Consider the following 20670-nt stretch of genomic DNA (forward strand, 5'->3'; position numbering starts at 1 on the left):
CAGCCTGGCAACCAACGTGAACGTCGAGTCTGGGGAGGAAAGGGCGGGGGAAGCAACTCTCCCTGGTAATTTTGAATTTGACTACTTTAAACACTAGCTTTCAGTTTTACATATTGCACCTTTAATTTACTGTGAAGATCGCTAACCTTCACTGTCATGTGACTAGTCTCACATAACCAGTAGTTGCCTATTTCATAAAATATCATTCAGTTCATGAGAACGCGCTGCATGAATGACTAAGAATCAACAGGATCTATGAAAATCAATAAACACCCAAAATATAATAATAATATACATATATATTATATATATAATATAAAAAATAACATTATTCATGTAAAAAATAATCCTTTGTGCGTTTAACTTTTGATCTTTTGATCACAGGGCTCCCATCCTCCAAAAGCCTTTAATGAGTTGCACATTGTCTCTAATAGGAAACACAGATTAGAGAAAGGAAGCCAAATGCTGAGCTGTCCTTTCTAATTGAAACAATATGTGGCTGCGTTTGTGATTCCATGGCTGTTTCCTGATCGGCTCAAAAAGCTCTGCACCTGTTGTGTTTAACCTGGATTTACACACCACACATTTAAATGTGAGTGAGCCTGACTGCCCAGTTGATGGACATGTAAATGCTGGAAACTATGGTTACTACGGTAAGCAGCGTTGCATCCACATGTTATTAAATAAACAGCTTACAGCTGCAGTAACCATTTTTTTCCCTTAATGTTAACAAGAACCAGTTTTCCTAATCTGGCTAGAGGATGAAACCTGATTTCCCCAGCTGGGTTTCTCCTGGAGAACATTGATTTCTTGGCCCTGTATACACGCGACTGGGTTTCTAATAGGTTTATTGGCATGTTAGAATGTGGATACGGATGTCAGTGAAAGTTATAGTTATTGAAGAAGGTTGCCCTTGATTTTAACCCTTTCCTGAATACCTGTGGAAAACAAAGACATCACACAGGGAAAACATCACCGTGTTGGCTCAATCCAAAGTGTTCTGTGTTCCCCAGGGTTGTTCCTACTGTTATGCTGTTTTCATGACTTTTTCATGTTGTTCAGCCACATACAACACAAGAAGGAGCTCTTCATATTCCTGTCATGAGGTCGCCGTGAGTAGGTGATTTGAGGGGGGGAGGAGGTGGGATGCTATCCTCCTTGTTTTCAAAATGGCCAAAATCCATGCCTCCAATCTCTTGTTAACCTGCCACCCACCTGTCTATCCCCTGGAAGCACAGAGGTGCTATCCGTGGTGCTGAACTGTATGTCTATGGTGCTATCCGTGGTGCTGAACTGTATGTCTATGGTGCTGAACTGTACGTCTATGGTGCTATCCGTGGTGCTGAACTGTATATCCATGGTGCTGAACTGTACATCTATGGTGCTATCCGTGGTGCTGAACTGTAGGTCTATGGTGCTGAACTGTAGGTCTATGGTGCTGAACTGCATGTCTATGGTGCTGAACTGTAGGTCTATGGTGCTATCCGTGGTGCTGAACTGTATGTCTATGGTGCTATCCGTGGTGCTGAACTGTATGTCTATGGTGCTATCCGTGGTGCTGAACTGTATATCCATGGTGCTGAACTGTACATCTATGGTGCTATCCGTGGTGCTGAACTGTAGGTCTATGGTGCTGAACTGTAGGTCTATGGTGCTATCCGTGGTGCTGAACTGTATGTCTATGGTGCTATCCGTGGTGCTGAACTGTATGTCTATGGTGCTGAACTGTACATCTATGGTGCTATCCGTGGTGCTGAACTGTAGGTCTATGGTGCTGAACTGCATGTCTATGGTGCTGAACTGTAGGTCTATGGTGCTATCCGTGGTGCTGAACTGTATGTCTATGGTGCTATCCATGGTGCTGAACTGTATGTCTATGGTGCTATCCATGGTATTGAACTGTATGTCTATGGTGCTGAACTGTAGGTCTATGGTGCTATCCGTGGTGCTGAACTGTACATCTATGGTGCTATCCGTGGTGCTGAGCTGTATATCTAGGATGCTAGGTTTCGTGATTTATGTAGTGTCTTGTGTCTCATAAAGGTCAAAATGATTCTGAAAAGAACTTCCTATATTTTGAAATTATGCAAGAACAATAATTGAAAAAATATTGAAATATAAATAGTCACAATAATAACTCTACAGAGCCACAGAAAATATCAGATAACTGTTTTCATAGGCAGAGCGGAAGTCGCCATTTTGACTATACTATATAGTTATATACTATATATATAGGGTAACTGTTTAACAACAGGCTCCTGGCACTGTCCATGGTGCTGAATGTTTTATTGTGTAATTAGTCCATAGCGCAATCCATGTTGCTGAAATAGCAGACAATTTGTAACGTGACTGTTTCTCTCAGTCTGGCCCTTCTGTCAGATTTGTGTTGCATTTATATCCTAACTATATAGCTAGTATTAAAAATACAGAACCAAAAGAGTGTAGTCGCAGGATAATTAGACAAACAAGTTCCGCTCCCCCTGTTAAAAACGGACAAATTGCCTACTTGTAACCATCATGTTTTATAGTGTACGTATGCAGACCCGACTGTAGTATGTATAGAAGCAGCTGTACAAGTGTGTGCTGAAGTAGGTCTACCACCAAGCTAGTGGCGCTATTTGTTTGTTTGTTTTATTTGAATTTTATTTATTTGAAGCTGTACTTAACCACAGCTGTACTTGAGCTAAATGCTAATGTCATCATGATGATGAGTAATGTTTAGCGGGTCCTAGTTTTTTGTTTACCATCTTGCCAACATTTTCTAAATAGAAATAAACGTATAAAAGTAAAGTAGGAATATCATTAGTTGGTATTTTGTCAAATAAAATGGGCTGTACGGGAAAAATCTGTACATGTATACACAGTAAGCAGGTTACTGCAGTGCACGTAGTTTCCTAATTTCTTAATAACCCAGTTTCTGGTGTGCATGAAAACACAGTGAATGTGAAAGGTTGCAGTATTGCATTTTAATTATAAGTTGGTCCATTTAAACACTTAACTGTGCAAGGAGAGGAGAAGTGGAAGTCGGGGGGGATAACACGGTTTGTTGCACACATGGTTATTGTGGTCATATTGATGATAATACAGGCCAAGTTAGTGACCAACAACTCATCATCGTAAACGTTAAAGTCTGGCACATGGTTAAAGATGAGAGCAACTTCATACCAAAGTTGTTGATTTGTACGGTTCTTCTTTCCCACTTGGGCACTGTCCTGTTCATCAGCGCCTGTCTTAAAACTGAGTTCATTGCCACAGGCTTGTGCTCTGTTAGAGGACAGGACAAGAAGAAGAGTTACTTTAGTTGGAGGTGAAAACTCATTCCAACAAATCCTGAATAAGTCTTGGTACACGTACATTATCAAACACACATTTAAAGCCACACGAGTTAAAAAAGCGCTACACAACAACATGTAACTAAAGATGGGATACAACAGGAGTGGAATAATCAACATCCCTCCATCTTTGAGCCTGAAGGAGGGGAGAATGTGATTGTTTATCTGCTGCATAACCCCCACCCCCCCGCCCGCTGCTCTTCTGAGGGTCTCTGATGCACACTCGACAACATTTCATGCACTCAAGGCCTCATCCTTAACATCATCCTCCATCCAGTGGATAACTATTAAAGTATTAAAAATACAGAACCAAAAGTGTAGGTGAATCAGACAAACAGGGTCCGCTCCCCCTGTTAAAAACTAACAAATTGCCTGCTTGTAACCATCATGTTTTATAGCGTACATGTGTGTATGAAGACCTGACTGTAGTATGAATAGAAGCAGCTGTACAAGTGTGTGCTGAAGTATGTTTCCCACCAAGCTAGTGGCGCTATGAAGCTGTACTTAGCCACAGCTGTACTTTAAGCTAAATGCTAATGTCATCATGACAATGAGTAATGTTTAGCAGGTCCTAGTTTTTTGTTTACCATCTTAGTTTAGCATGCCAACATTTTCTAATTAGCAATAAACATATAAAGTAAAGTAGGATGGAAATGCAGACCCCCGTTTAGAAGCAGCTGTAAGTGTGTACTGAAGTATGTCTACCAAGGTTCAAAGTTACCTTTTTTATCTTTTTTTTTATCTTGCCCAAATTTAAATTTTACTCGCCCCTGTGCGAATTGTTTTTCAGTTTTTTTTAGCTGTAATTTGTTCCACAGCATACATTAATAACAACGTAAAAGAGTTTGAGTTGTATTTTTTAGTTTCTAAACCTACAATAATTTCAAATGAGACATGTGTTATGCAAACACTTTAACAGCACTTTAAAAAAAAGCCTTCTTAATGTAGGATTGTTTATTAACATACCTGGAAATCTTTGTAAAACTGTAAGTTGGTTCCAATCTAGTAAAGCGGGATTTATCATCCAATGATGTTGGAAACAAAATCATTAAAACTTTTGCCCCAAATATTACTCGCCCAACGTGGCGTTTTAGTCATCCCCTTTGTTGTTATTGTTCAGTGATTTAATCTCCAAAATATGAATTGTTTAATGCACTTTTCAGAAACAAAGGGCACACACACTCAGACACACACAGAAAGAGTCTAAATAGTAAATTGGTTCAGTCAGTGTCGCTGCCAGAGTACTTACTCTTCATATCACTCAGACTGTGGAGAGTAGTTTGGGGTATTCCAGGACCTGGGGGGGGGGGGGGTAGTTTAGGTCATGAAATGTATTTTTACACTGTATCAAAGTGTTTTACATTATCACATCACATCAACCTTAAGACACTAAAAAGAAGAAAACACAAAGTAAAAATTAACCATCATATTATAAATTGATGTAATAGGCTGAGAAGTGGCTAAGTTTTATGTAAATATGGAGTTATGTTGGTCCTGAGAGCTCTTTCCTATGTGAGGAACATACAGTAGACTCTTATACTGAAAAGTACGTTGTTAAAATAATTATTTTAGCGTGTAGTAGCCCTTGTTTTTAATGTTGGACTGTTCATAAACACATATTAACTCGGCATGGAGGATTAAGATTGGAAACTCTCACACCGAGCATAATTAAGATCATTTCATTAAAGTTCCTCAAAGTTCATTTATTAATATTGCGACCTTTCTGACAGCATTCAAGAGCCACACGAGTGTGTGAAATGTGACCCAATTAAAAGGACTGTGGGTCGGCTGTTAGATGTGCGCTCAGTTGTGCGGTTGTGGTTGTAACGAGGTGTTACCTCTGCAGTGGAGAAGCACGTGTCGACAGCTGGGACTGAGGAGGGCGTCGTAGAAGGTGCACTTTGATTTGAAGAGAGAGCAGGTGAGACAGTCTTTACGAAGTGGATCCACAGTGGAGACTCTGGTTGAGGAGAAAGCGTGTGAGTGCAAAATGAATCGATTTGAGAGAAATTAAAACGTCTGAGAAAGTATCAGTGTGTTCTAGCCTGCAGGCAAACTACAAATCAAATAGAAATTTAACGCTGTAGTTTAGTGTTTTTCCATCCCCGTTTAAATATACTCTTTAAGAAAATAGGTCTATCTCTGTAGGTACTTCTTCCGTAATGTTGTCAGGGGTAAAAACAGCGGAAACTGACAGTTGATTGAATTCTCCTACAGCGTTACGTTGAAGCCTGGTTTACGGCTGCCGGCTAAATACTGGACCAATTTCAATGCACTGGAAAATAGGGTCCAGGTTAAAAAATACCAAAAATACCCTTTAATGAAGAAAGGTGCTTTCTCTCCTTCCAAATGAAGTCAAATCCAAAAGGTTTACCTGTACAACTGCCGCTGTGTTGAGCCTTCCTCTGTACTTAGGAAATAACTGAAAAACACACGATTAACCCGTTATCCAAGAGTTCATATTGTACCGTATATCCCACTGCATGGTGTTCGTGCCGAGTGGCGTATCCATAACGCGTGCTTACAGTGAGTTTGTGCTCTCATCATATGCCAGGACGGTAGAGACGTCCCAGCTCCCTGAGGTCAGGTGGCGGAGGTTAACCTCTTGACCGTCAGACTGAGACAAAAGCACCAGAACCAAGACAAGCAGAGCAGACAGTTTATTAAATGTTTTTTTAGGCATTTTTAGTCCTTTATTTGCCAGGAGAGCTGAAGACATGAAAGGCGAAAGGCTGGGGGGGGGGGGGGGGGGGGCGATGACATGCATCAAAGCAGATCAGAGTTGAACCCAGGCCCGCTGCGTCCAGGAGTACGCCTCTATATGGCAGTGGTTTCCCAAACTTTTTCAGCTCAAGACCCAAAACAGAGATTTGGTGACCAGTGTAGCAAAGAAAGAATTGAGCCACGAATTACACATCTGATGTTCAACTTTTGAAGTGTAAGACATATTAGACACAATAAAATACGTAATTAGAACGACTACACACTTAAAAGTCGCATATAAATAGATCAGTGGTTCCCAAACGTTTTCAGCTCAACACCCAAAAGAGAGATCTGGTCTCTCCCCGGGACCCAAATTTACAAAAATACACCATGAATCATGGTAACATCTACATTTCTAAACTGAAACTGTGGACAAAAGACGGAACAAACCATGAATTTAAATCTATATGAAGTAGATTTATTCCATTATAAGAGTAAACAGAAACAGAAAAGGTCTCTATTCTCCTTTCTGGGTCTCCCCCCTTTCTCAACTCATGTTCTCATCCCCTCCTAGGATAAGAGAAGAGAGAGAGAGAGAGAGAGAGAGAGAGAGAGAGAGAGAGAGACAGAGAGAGACAGAGAGAGACAGAGAGACCCCCCCCCCAGCATCTGAGCTGAACAGACCAGTGTAGCAAAAAAGAACGCTCATTCACATTAGACTAATATGCATTTTACTTTGCCAAGAAAACGGTCTGCGACCCATTTCGGGTCCCGACCCTAAGTTTGGGAAACATTGCCATACGGTATATGTGCGCCTGCTCTACCACCTGAGCACTCCGGGCGCCCGGAGCAGACACGGCCTGGTAACATGACCTCACCATCCCGACACGCTCCTACTAGGATGCACTTGTGTTGAGGTTCATTTTAAAAATTAAAACTTTTTGTTCCACTTATTTCCACAGAAACCGAACTAATTTGGCAAAAAACCCAAAGCCTCCAGAGCTACTGTACAACTCCCCCCCCCCCCCCCCAATTTATTCTTTATTCTACTGAAGGTATTCTTCATTCTCTGGTGTCTCAGGAAACGTAGGTAGAATATAATTTAAAATGATGAGACTTCAAAATGGAATCATATGAGCAGGATGAATAATTGGAAAGCCCCCAGGACAGATAAGAGGAAATACAAGGAGACAAGAAATTTCATTTAAACAGTAAAATCACCTTACTGAATGTATTCATTTCATTAAAAGTTTGTAATAGTTTTACTTGGTTGGAGATCATGATGATGTGGTTGAATGCTCCCCGACCGCCGTGTTGTTTTAAGGGCATGGTGATGAAGAACGCGGAGCAATCCTCCGAAAATACCGGCTCCTCGTTCTGGGAAACGAGACAATCGGCAAACACTGACGTTAACCCTCACGTTGTCCTTGGGTCAAATTTCCCCGTTTTCAGTTCATTCTTTTGTTTTTTTGTCACAAAAATGGGGCCGTCGAAATGATATCAGCATTGAAAATATCCTATTTGGCAAAAAAAACATTTAAAAAAAAAAAGCACTCACAACATTGTCAAAGTGAGAAAAACGTGGGAAAACATGTAATAATAATAATTGGAAAAAAAGCAATAATAATGTTGAAAAAAAGTGACCGAAACGGGGAGACAACGCAAGGGTTAAAAGTGAAATGTGGTTACTAGTCGTGTAGACCCCCAGGCCAGTAGAACAGGAAAAAACAGGACATTTAATATAGTTATGTGCATTGAATATATTGGCAATGTTAAAAAAAAAAAAGTTCAATGTTACATTTTGGAATCGCGCACTCACCTGGCGATCCAGCCACGTCTCTGACGTCATCACGTGTTTCTGAGCGGGAAAGATGGAGTCATTGCCCAGTCCAAGTACAGATACAGTTAATGCTGTACTCGCTCATCCCGAGGAATACCTCACCTTGGTGCAGTCGCCCGTTGTGACGTCACACAGGGAAAGGATGGACATGTTCTGAGCTCGGTTGACCCAGCGCACGCTCAGCCGGTCCCGGGTCACCCACGTCACCATGGTGATGTAGTACTCGCTGGGGAAGGATTGGTAACGGCAGGTAGAATCAGGGGTTATGATTGGCTGCTGTTCAAGATTTTAAGTTCACGATGCGATTTTTCTCAAGTTTTTGTTAAATGAGCTGCAGACAGACGACTGAAACATGATGAAACTGAAATTGTTTCATCTTTATTATAAAATAATTAAGAATTAGACTTTTAAAACAAGTTCCACATCAAAATAACTAAGTAAATGGAAAAAATATCCCTCTTCAAATAAATGAGCGAAGAAGTAGTGACGTCTAAAGTCATGCAAACCAAATCAAAAGTGTTCACGTTTCCTTTTCTATCTCAACTGTAATCTTTACACATTTATATAGATTTTTAACCAGCTCGTTACATCTTAAAGGGCCAGCCACACCGAGGATGAAAACCATAATGATAAATATATTCAAATAGATTCTGATGTGATGTTTTTTTATGTTTTTATTTCACTTTGTTTTAGGTTAACATTCATTTTCATGCCACACTAGACTTGGATTGAAAAAAAACAACAACTCTGAGTTAAAAGATGTTCTTGTCTCTCTTTAGCTGTAACGCTATGTTATACTTTAGCTTTTCGTAGCACTCAGTGAGAATAACTCATTAAATAAGAGTTACTGAGGAAAATGTCGGTGACTACAATGTGAATACATAAATTATTTTCTAATAACAGCACAAAGGGCGGTGTGGTCGGCTGGAATAGAAACATTTCGCCTTGAAAGTTTTAAACTGAGCGTACTTCTTCTAGTAGGCAAAAATATTGTTTAATTAAGAAGATATTAAAGTTTAACGTCAGGTGCAGCATCTGAATTTTTAGTTATTAATGATAATTAAAAAAAGGTTGTAAATGTGCTGTATTTATATATCTTTTCCAGTCTTAACAACTGCTCAAAGCGCTTTTACATCTACAGGAAACATTCACCATTCACACACATTCATACACTGTGGCCGGGGCTGCCGTACAAGGTGCCACCTGCTCATCAGATACACACTCACACACATTCACACTCCGATGCGCAGCACCGGGGGCAACTCGGGGTTCAGTGTCTTGCCCAAGGACACTTCGACAATGACTGCAGGGGCGGGGATTGAACCACCAACCTTCCGATTGGCAGGCAACCGCTCTACCACTGAGCCACAGCCGCCCCTTGTGCGAATGAATAATTACTGTAAGTCTAATTTTCCATTACAAGTACTTACTTTTTCAATATTATTCATATAACTTATATTATGGTTACCCACTTTAGCTTCATTACTTTAATTACATATTCAATTTAATTTTAACGTCACCTACTCACACTGCAATATTGTTTCTTATTGTTTCCATGGCAACCGCACTTTACAAAACCTTTATTTGACGCCACTTTACTAACGACAGCTTTAAACCCGTTTTAACTCAAGTGGAAGGTGGAGTCCACACCACAACTACAAGGACAACGACAGAGGGGGACGGTCTCTCTGGGATAGAAACTCTGACAGCCAATCAAAATCCATCTGAATCTACACCATGACGCTGAGGACAGATTAGTTCCACACAGGTGGAGGGTGTATTTCACTTAGTATTTCTAATGTCACTGAAACCACTGAGAGGGGATCTTTGTGTTTTGGACGTTATTATCATACTGTCGCTCATGTGTTGGTGTTTTTGTTCCAGTGCTCTGCTAAACCCCCCCCCCCAGGGATAGACCGATTGACGTCCCTGGCCGATTTTTGGCAGTTTGCAGGATATCTTTATCACTTTTTTATTTGCCTGATAAACAATGAAGCCCTGTGGCCATCCCTCTGCTCCGGTTTTAAATATCTGTTATTTTAACTGCTAATAATTAATCTCGGCCTTGAAAAAAACAGTATCGATCAATTTCTAATAAACACAGGCATTCCTGTGATCTTATGTTATATTATTATTATATTATGCAATATCAGTGTATTATTATCAGTTGGAGCGCGTGTGTTTACAACTGTTTCCAGAACAGCTGTGTGAATGCTCATTTCGTAATAGTTATGGTTATAGTTATGGTTATAGTTATTGTTCTTGGTGTGGACGAGCCTTTAGAATCATCATTATTTAGGCTGTGTTTACATCTCACCTCTTTTCCAAACTGTCAGGAGGTCTCAGTTCGGTTGTGAGGGAGCTGCCGTCCAGGGAGACCACATAGAGTCTGACGCTGGGATTGATCTGGCCCATCTACAGAAAAACCACCACAAACACCCATGATGCACTGCAGCAATAACAACATGCACTGGGCAACACACTGCACTTGTTTTCTATTCTTAAACGCTGCCATGCGGAACAGTAAGACAATAATAGAGAATACAAGCCCCTGTTTCAGGAATTAAACGACAAAAGGATTCCCTCCCCTTAATGGATACAGCCCAGAGCCTGCCGTTGTATAGTTACCAATGCGGGTTTGATGCAATGGAGATGCAGGTTATTGTAAACTCAGGCTGTTGTACAGCAGGAAGTATCTAATCAGTAAACCGAGTTCTGGGACATGTTGATCTGTGTTACAAAGCAACTTGATCTCATCTTAAAGGGATGGTTCACCAATTTGCATTCAGCTTTGTATGAGCTTGTAACAGCTCCTTCTTACAGTTACACTTACGCATTAATTAATTAGCTCACGTATTGTCCACGCCTTGTCTGCACTGTCAGCACTTGTCTTTTCCGGCTGACGTCTTGTATAAATGTCTTTGTGTATTGCTGTTGTCTGAATGTGTCCAGTCCATATCTATGTCCCGTACAAATGTCTGTCCCGACGTGCTGTGCCATGATTTATATTTCTGCAGAACAGGAACCTGCTGAAAACCAGTTTTTAAACTGCGTCAGGCCCGTTTATATTGTAATGTAATGGGACTTTTAGCTTTCCTGTATAACATATATGAATGAATGAATGAAAGAAACCTTGTAGTATTTTTGAATGGCCGTGCTTCCCTCCCTCATGTCCCTCTGAGACCAGAGATCTCTGTATTTTGTCTGGAAATAAAACTGTAATGATGCAAAAATCGTTGTTTACTGTTTTCATCGGGTGGTTTGTTCAATGAAATTTGACTTATACCCTGACAGTTGACTTGAAATTATACTGACTGTCATTTGCATCCACTATTCAGGACAATTAGTGTAAAATATCATTTATAATAATTTGGAATGCAGTGTAGATATTGCCTTAGATTTTGGATATCATAATATTCTACTATTTCCTGGTTTTAAAGGCTGCATTACAGTAAAGTGACATCCTTTTCGGATCTTACCAGACTGTTGTAGCTGTTTTCTTATTGGCCTTTACCCACTTAGTCATCATATCCACATTACTGATGGTTATTTATCAAAAATCTCATTGTGTAAATATTTGGTGAACGCACCAATAGTCAACACTACAATATTGTTAAGATATTGAGATATTTAGTCAAAAATATTGGGATATTTGATTTTCTCCACATCGCCCAGCCCTGGGGAAAGTCTTCTGTTGTTGGACCCCCCCACCCCCCCAATCAAGCTCCCAACGGGGATTTGGGGGGCTTTCATACTACTTGCTCCCGTTGACACTCCTAATGCTACGTCTTCTTCTCCTTGACTTTACTTTGGCGTTGTTTTCCGTGGTGAATACACCGAAGGTTCACACATGCCGTGCCACCACCACGTAATGCGCTGGTAACAGTCTGTGATCATTTCACAGAATCCTGTGAGACCAAGTTGTACAAAACGAAAGGACAAGTGTGAGGGTATGCTATCGGCAGTGGAAAACGACCTGGTACCTAAAGTGAGTCTGGTTGAGCCGAAATGGGTGGAAACGAGGCGTTAGTTTTACCTTTGGATACGGGTACTCCGTCCCCCGGGGGTACAGGGAGCCGGTGAAGCGGGGCAGGAGCATGTTGGGAACCAGGGAGTCGTTGATGGTGAGGTAGGCCAGTCTGGAGCTGTCAGGTGCCCACCAGTGGGCCACCTTTGTGTGCAACACCTCCTCTAAAAAACCAAGACAAGACAAATAAGTCAGGCTCAGGACTCCTGGATTTTAACTGTAAAACCAAATTCCCTTTCCTGTTGATGCTTTGTCTTTTAATCTAAGGCTGTTTGTGGTGAATATACAATAGACCTAGTATGTCATTAGTCAAGATGGTTCAGTAAATGATTGGAATTCTACATTTGGATAACTTGATTGATTCAATGAAAACATACTGCGCCATGAGCCTTAGTCAATTTAAAAAGTTAAATTCCTTTTAAATATGTGGATAAACAACACAAACTGAACATAAGACATGTCAGTTTTTACATAATGGACTTTGTACTGTTAAATTTAACGAGCTACATATAAACATTTTTCCTATTTGTTGAAATAATATTAGTTTTTTTTTTTTTTAACAGTAATACTAATTCCAAACGTATAAGACTCACATATACAATGTCAGATTTATTATCCTTGTGTTTTTACCAGTACACTGTGACTAGACAATCCCATACAAGCATTGCAAAATGATTCTAAATGATTCTAATAAATACGATTTGATTAGGTTTGTGCACCAAAACGGTAAGATTGGGGACAGATGTTGCTGAATAGATTGTTCCTAGAAATCAGGATGGCCAAACGAAGCTTCACGAAACATTTTTATTCTGAGCCCACTACGTGGTGTTTTTGGTTTAAAGAAAAAGCTCAAGGAACGGCAACTCAGTGTGTTTTCAACCCTTTATTGAACAGAGAGCGCCATCTAGTGGGCTCAGGAAAAAAAGAAAAGGGTTCATGCGACGCTTCATGAAGCTTTATTTGGCTATGAATAAGAAACACCTATTTGACCCCACCCATCCATCCACCCATCATCCATCCATCCACCCATCCATCCACCCATCCATCCATCCACCCACCATCCATCCATCCACCCATCCATCCATCCACCCATCCATCACACCCATCATCCATCATCCACCATCCACCCATCCACCCATCATCCACCATCCACCCCATCCCACCATCCACCCATCCATCACCCACCCATCCACCCACCATCCCATCATCCACCCATCCATCCATCCATCCACCCATCCATCCACCATCCACATCCATCCATCCACCCATCCATCCACCCATCATCCATCCATCCACCCATCCATCCATCCATCCATCCACCCCAACCCTATGAGGGTTTTACAGCAGCAATGACAATATGACATGAGGTATGTCTGCCTTTGTTCCTGACAGACATAAGTCATAATTAATGGGAGAACCATGTCAAGTAAACATAAATTATGGTTTTACTAGACCTTTGTCATGTGTACATGAAATAGTATACATGGTACATGGTATAATGATATAATGGTATACATGATACATGGTACATGGTTTAATGATATAATGGTATACATGGTACATGGTATAATGATATAATGGTATACATGGTACATGGTACATGGTACATGGTATAATGATATAATGGTATACACGGTACATGGTACATGGTATAATGGTATAATGGCATACATGGTACAGAGACATTTTTTCCTGTGCCACAGCCCAAATTTCTCACAAAGTCCAGTCTTACACTGTAATAATAATAAGAATCCTTACACACACACAAATTTCCCTCAGCTAGAGTAATGCCAGATTCTCAAGTTGCTATCCCTCCCAACTAGATCCATTGTGGCGGTTTTAGATCCAGGTCTTAGACCCGGTTTACTCTCTCTTACCCTCATAAAGCCAGTCCGTGATGCCGTTGAAGACGATCCCCTCCTGTCCCGAGGACGTGAGCCTCCACGAGCTGCTCTGAACATCCGTTTGGTAGTAAATGTTGTTTTCAAATATATATATCTGTCAAAGGGGGAGCAACATATTTATTTTAATTACCCAAAAGCATGTATGAAAACAAATCCATGTACACCCAGCGTGTAGTACAAAACGCTCACAACTTCTCGTACATAATTGTAGTTGTATGTGTAAATTTAATGCAGATGTAACATGCTGCAGTCTTTGAAAATATAACTGTTAATTCATCCACAATTTGAAACGAGCCAATCCACATTAAGGAGACCGGGAGTGTGTACAGTTTCCCACCATTCGTACCATTAGTGCTAAAGAATCTTTGATTTAATCCAGAGCACATTTAAAGATGTTTCACAAACATACAATCCTGTCACTTTTTATGCATACATCTTAAAGTTAAAGCACCGTGACTGAGGCAACACACATCTCTGCTTGAACCTCGCCATCTGATCTCAACATGCTTATTAATAAAATACATTGAGTCAGTGTCTCATCTCATCTGATACCACGGATGAATACGCAGGGCGAGCTCGTGAACGCGTAACGAACGCTACTCAGCTGCGGTGTGTCCAGCCCAGCTGATGTCTTGTATAAATGTCTTTGTCCTTATGTAACTGCATTGTTGTTTTGGTTGTCTAAATTGTATCTTTCCATATTTATGTCTTGTAGTAATGTCTGTCCCGACGTGCTGGACCAGGTTTTATGTTTCTGCGGAACAGGAACCTGCTGAAAACCAGTTTTTAACCTGAGTCAGACCCGTTTTTACATTGTAATGCAATGCTACTTTTTCTAACTTTCCTGAATAATAAATACGAATGAATGAAGAATGAATGAATGAATGAATGAATGAATGAAAGGGTTTCCTTGAGAGTAGGTTCCACATGGGACAGGCAGAAATGCAGAGGAAACGAGATAAATATGCTATCAAATGGTTAATTACTTTCCTTGTCTGCGCTGGAGAAAATAATGGACTGATCCATCCGTGCATGATACTCTGCACTCTGCACGATGGAGGCATCACTCACACAACAACACGTCTTCCAGCTACACCTCGATTAGTAGATCTGTTGCTGGCTTCTCCTCAGAATAATTGCTTTTAAAGGGAGTGTGTTTCCTCTCAGGTCCGAAACAGCGTTTGATAAGGCTTCACGTCAGAGCAGGTTACTTCTTCTTGCTAAAACGGATGCTGGAAATTTCCGTTTCCTTGCGGGGGTCATCCCAAAAGGATTAAGAAAGAGACGACTAAGTCTAAGAGGATTCTATGAATGCAATAAATCATATATCACACACTATTACAAACCACGTGACAGTAAACATTGGTTTTCACCTTTTTGCATGTGTTCAATCTGCTTATTGTTTTCTCAATAATGGATTCTGTGTCTGGTCTAAAAAATAAAAATCAATTGAAAAATCAACATTGTAATTTAACTGTTGTGGTTGTGGACATTTCTGTTGCCTGTTTCCTGTTTTGTTTATTTCCTCTTACGATTGTGTCTCCCTCGTCTTGTCTAGTTCTACTTCCTGTCCTGTGTCTTCCCGTGCATGTCTGTGTGTTCTGTTTTATTTTGATAGTCTGGCTTTCTGTCTAGCCCTGTCTAGTTCTACTTCCTGTCTTGTGTCTTCCCGTGCATGTCTGTGTGTTCTGTTTTATTTTGATAGTCTGGCTTTCTGTCTAGCCTGTCTAGTTCTACTTCCAGTCTTGTGTCTTCCAGTGAGTGCCTGTGTGTTCTGTTTTATTTTGATAGTCTGGCTTTCTGTCTAGCCCTGTCTAGTTCTACTTCCTGTCTTGTGTCTTCCAGTGAGTGTCTTAATGTTCTGTTTTATTTTGATAGTCTAGCCTTGTCTAGTTCTACTTCCTGTGTTTTACTGTGTGTCTGATCCTCCTCCCCCGTCCTGATGTGTCTCACCTGTCCCTTGTTTGCGTGTTACCTCGTGTATTTAGCCTCTGCGTTCCCTTCTGTCAGATCATTTTTTGTTGTTTTTTGTTGTTTTTTTCCTGTCACTGTTTTACAGTGAATGTGCGTTTGGACTCTTTCTTCCCCTCTGAGTTTCCCCTGTGAGTTTCTACCAGTCTGTGTGCTCCTGTTTTTGCTTATATCCTGTTCTTTGTGTTTGTCGTCATTTTTGGACATTCATTTTTGCTGCTTCCTCTGGACTCCTTGTGGTGCCTAGTTCTTTTTGTGATCCCTTTCTTATTATTAAATCCTCAAACTCAAACTTCTCCTGCCTCATCTCTGTATTTGGGTCCGTAATTCCCTGACCTTTAACAACTCAAGTTGACATTTCAATGTATTCTCATAACTGTTTGTACAATATCTTACAAATGGCAATAGACACATATTTCAATGCAAAGAAAAGCTATCAGTTTACATTTGGTATTCTTAGCATTTTTCCAGGATAGATTGTGCATCGAGTCTGCAGCTGTATTCTTTATGCATGTTTCTGTCATCTAAAAGTAGGATTTTGTGAGTGACCTTAATGAATATTAAGCCACACACATTTTTTTTTTTCTTAACCCATTGTTGTGGAGACCTCTAATACTTGTTGAGGCGCAGACGATGAGGGGCCAGGTTGAACACTGCTCACATCTGATGAGGAGGAGATGCATATTTGTAATTTGGATTTCCTTGGTGGAAATAAAATATGACTCCGTGGGCGTTAAGTTGTCTTCAGGTTTTGTTGTTGACTCTCTTGGGTAATCGGGAAAAAAACATTTAAATGAAAATATGTAAATTGTATAAACTGTTTGGCTCCAGGATTAAATTACCCACGACTGTGTCATTGAGTAAACAATGGTGGATTCACCCCAGTGCTTCCGTTGTTTTTCCACCGAGTTGCCATTGAACTACTCACCAGCTGCTGACCTTGAACTCCCCACGAGGCAAACTGGAGGACTGAATCTGACACCTCTGGAGGATTCAGCTCCCGCACCTCTCTGATACAAGGACAATCAAAAAACAGATTACACACGAAGCACTGTAACACCTGACAATCTCAGAACAGATACAATCCTGCAAATTTACAGCGTGCAAACGGTGAAATTATGTTATGAAGTTAATGTGTAACATCTGCAGTGACTTCAACCATGCACATGATAGGAACTCTTCAAATGTCCCAGTCTTCTTATAGCTGTAGTGTAGATCTATTCTATATTAGTGAATGCCCTTTTATTCAAGCCCTTTCCAAATGAGATGATCCAAAGCCAAATAAGCAGCTCCACAAACTCTCTCTGTATTTCTCAGTTTGGCTAGGTTTAAAAAACGGTTTTATCCAGAGAGTAAAGCTGGAGTGATGCGTTCGCTGAGATAGGAAACCACAGCATTCAGCTTTGGAGACAAAGACAACACACAAATTACAAGAGAATTACCTATTTAACCTATCCTATAACCTAATAACCCTGATTGGACGGGATAAGCGCTACTAGCAACTGCATGTCTACCTTTCACAATAAAAGCCCAGTTTAAATTCACTCAAAGAGGGAACTCAATAAAATAGCTTACACTACGTGAAAGGCATTTGTTTCTGAAACTAGATATCAAACAGTGTATCATATTAGGCTGCTGTGAGCTGTGATTTCACCACTTCTAAAGCAGAAGGCAGAAGCTACCGTCATCTCGGGTTAGGGTCAGGGGTTAGGGTTAGGGTTAGGGGTTAGGGTTACGGTTAGGGGTTAGGGGTTAGGGTTAGGGTTAGTGTTAGGGGCTAGGGTTAGGGTTAACGATAGTGTTAGGGAGCCTTTCTTCCTCCGTCTCAGTTAGTCCCACCCTGGGGCCGGTTATGAACACATGATAACTTATAACACTAAAAACATTGACAATATAAAAGCTAAGTGCTTTACTTTACACAGCGCAACTGACACAAGCTGTGATTGGATTGCATAATGATTGAATCTGGCACTAAAACCTAACATTTGCTGTAAAATAATCAATCCTTATCATAGCATGTGTCCCCAAACCTGCAAAATACCATATCAAATCCATACTTTAATGTTACTTTTTAACCATCAAGCCACTGAAGTCACTCAGCTGGTTTGTCTCTCACATAAAAGTGTTTGGTCCCACTGTAGGCTGCATGTCGAACATGTGACCATAAAATTAAAAGAAAGTCATTTGGTACTTAGGTTTATTTCTACGTTAACCCACCTTGTGTACAGGTTGTAGATCAGGTACGAAGCCAAGAAAGAGTGCTGGTAGACCTAAAACCCAATTACAAGAAAAACTCTATCAGTGTTATTATGAACAGACCTATGTTCTCTCTCCATTAATTATTAGGACCTCAACAAGCAAGAAAAACAGGATACACCTAAGTTAATCATGTCTAAAAAAGTAGAGTACGCAAAAGATCACAACCGATATTCTAAAAAAGCATTTTGTGATTGTGTTTTGTGATGTTTTTGGTCCACGAGCTTGATTCCTTTAATTCAGTTATTTCCTGCTTTTCCCAGTTTCCTTTTCTTTACTTCTGCAGATTGAGTTTCTCTGTATTTCTTGGTCAGTTTTAGCAATATTCACAGCATGGATTTCCATTTCAGAGGACGTGAGAGTGAACTGGGAGCAACTGTGCTCAGGTGTTCAAACGACATCCACCCTCGCGTTGTCTTCCACGCTTTTCAATCAATGTTTTTAACTTTTTATGTTTTTGTTCCTTTTTTCACCACTTTTTTTCAATGTCTGTCACTTTTTTTTTACGTTTCCAGTACTACTATAACACTAACTTATTAACTTTAGTTTTACAGCTATTTTTTGAATTATGGTCAATAAACCTCATTTATAGGAAATTATACCTAATGTTTGAGTTAGAAAAGCAGAAATTAGGAATTATTGAGACTAAAATTAAAGGAATGGATGTTGATGATAATCACAGACTGGAATATGTCAACTTTTACTCAATACTATTTCAACAACACTTCAATTTGTTTTCAAATGCTATAAAATGGAATAAGATGCACCAAAATTAATGAAAGTAGAGATTTGTACTTGTCAAAGAGCGTTTTGTGGAATCAATCATGTTATTTTGAGTATTTGCAACTGGGTAGTTAAAAACAACATTGATTTAGGAAAACGGGTCAATTTGACTCAAGAACAACATGAGGGTTAAAAGCAGTGGGAGTGCTTTACTTTACACAAAAGCTGTGACTGGACTGCACTATGACAAAACCTTGTGCATTGAATCTGACGCTAAAACCTGCCATTTGTCATAAAATAATCAGTTGTTATCATAGCTTTTGTCCCCATACTTGCCCAATGATCTGAAGAAATTAGATATCATTAATAAAAACCTCTTTTACACGTTTATTAAATTTCCACTACCTTGAATTCCATGCTACTGGTGGAGTCTCAGGTGTGCATGCATTGGGATAATACAGCTTAATAAAGGCTACTAAGAACATTTGGCATGGGAGTGGTACAGTGAGTGGAACTACATATATATACAGTAGCTATGTCGTTTTTATGAAAGAAACATGAAATTGCCTGGCATTTTACCCGTTCATCCAAAGGTCAACACATACAATACATCTGCATATCAATTGCAAAAAAATGCCAGAGAGGAAAATGTCAGTGCTCCAGACATATGAGAACCGTGATATGACATTTCTCTGCCTTCCCTCTGTCAAGAATGTGACGGGAGCAAAAAATAAAGTCACTTTTAGACCTTTGGTCACTCGTTGATAGCGCTGGGTATCATTCAAAAAAGTGTTGGGAAAGTTACTTTTAAACAGTAATTAGTTCCAGTTACTTTTTCTAAAAAGTAACTACATTAGATACTCAGCCACAAATTATACAAGTAACTAGTTACTTCAGAAAGTAACTAATGCTTTCAAGTACATTTTTTAATGCTCATATGTGACCCCCCTCCCCCCCTCTTTAACGTAACTTAAAATACACGTGCATGTTCAATTCTTTATGATATATCTGAATATTATGATGAAATGAACACTTACTACAATATTACATTATGCAAGAATACATTATTAACAGAAACTGTCCACACATTTAAAGTATTTAATGTTGCTGTGGGACAAAGTGAGACCAGCCTCCAATCAGATGCCATGTCTGGAGATGTTGGTGTGGATACGTCGAGCCGGCGTGTGTGTGTGTGTGTGTGTGTGTGTGTGTGTGTGTGTGTGTGTGTGTGTGTGTGTGTGTGTGTGTGTGTGTGTGTGTGTGTGTGTGTGTGTGTGTGTGTGTGATAGAACATGTTCAGTAAGGAATACCATTTTAAAGCTGTTGTGAGACTTATTTATCCTATTTGGCCTAGGCTAATGTTAGATAATGTTATATGGCGTTGTACCAAGCTAGGCTAATAACATCCAGGGCCGATCTTTCTAACTTATTGAATACATAGAGAGTGTCTAAATAGTGTAAAAGGTTTCTTCATAAAAGAGATCCGATACAACACCAATACATACTGTAATTTGTAAGAAGTCAAAGTTGTGCCTGAAGCAGATTCATTGAATGATACAAAGCCAAAAGTGTGAGTGTGACCTCCCCAATGTATTTATTTATTAAATTGTAACTGATAAATAAAAAACCATTAAGTTTCTGTAGCAAAACTCTTACTGAAACCTTAAAAAAAAAAGTGGAGCTGGAAAGAACCGAACAGGCACTTTGTTTGAATTTGTTTAAAGTGTATGAATTAACATACAATCCTAGGTGATTTATCTGTAATTACCTGCAAATCAGTGCATTTAAATATGACTTGTTAATATAATTTTCATTCTCCAGTGCCACTTATTTACACATCCTCTAAGTTGCCCTGCATGTGCGAAGAACTGACCGGAGAATAGCCACTGAGTTTTTGGATTCATTGAGATAATT

The 20670-nt window shown here is 39.9% G+C and overlaps 1 protein-coding gene across 1 annotated transcript in view; it reads right to left on the minus strand.

The window, feature by feature from the left end:
• The window catches only part of LOC116698234 (inactive dipeptidyl peptidase 10), a 128565-nt gene that overhangs the window by 21483 nt on the left and 86412 nt on the right, over positions 1-20670 (minus strand). Inside the window, exons 6-18 of the mRNA XM_032530044.1 lie at positions 17995-18047; positions 16706-16787; positions 13780-13900; positions 11912-12066; positions 10193-10290; positions 7978-8101; positions 7855-7893; positions 7302-7412; positions 5858-5949; positions 5707-5754; positions 5171-5292; positions 4582-4629; positions 3166-3264 (exon numbers count right to left, since the gene is read on the minus strand). Coding sequence (XP_032385935.1) covers positions 3166-3264; positions 4582-4629; positions 5171-5292; positions 5707-5754; positions 5858-5949; positions 7302-7412; positions 7855-7893; positions 7978-8101; positions 10193-10290; positions 11912-12066; positions 13780-13900; positions 16706-16787; positions 17995-18047 — 1192 coding nt within the window. The remainder of the gene's footprint in view (positions 1-3165; positions 3265-4581; positions 4630-5170; positions 5293-5706; positions 5755-5857; positions 5950-7301; positions 7413-7854; positions 7894-7977; positions 8102-10192; positions 10291-11911; positions 12067-13779; positions 13901-16705; positions 16788-17994; positions 18048-20670) is intronic.

Source organism: Etheostoma spectabile, chromosome 11 (genome assembly GCF_008692095.1).
Source record: "Etheostoma spectabile isolate EspeVRDwgs_2016 chromosome 11, UIUC_Espe_1.0, whole genome shotgun sequence".
Taxonomy (NCBI): Eukaryota; Metazoa; Chordata; class Actinopteri; order Perciformes; family Percidae; genus Etheostoma; species Etheostoma spectabile.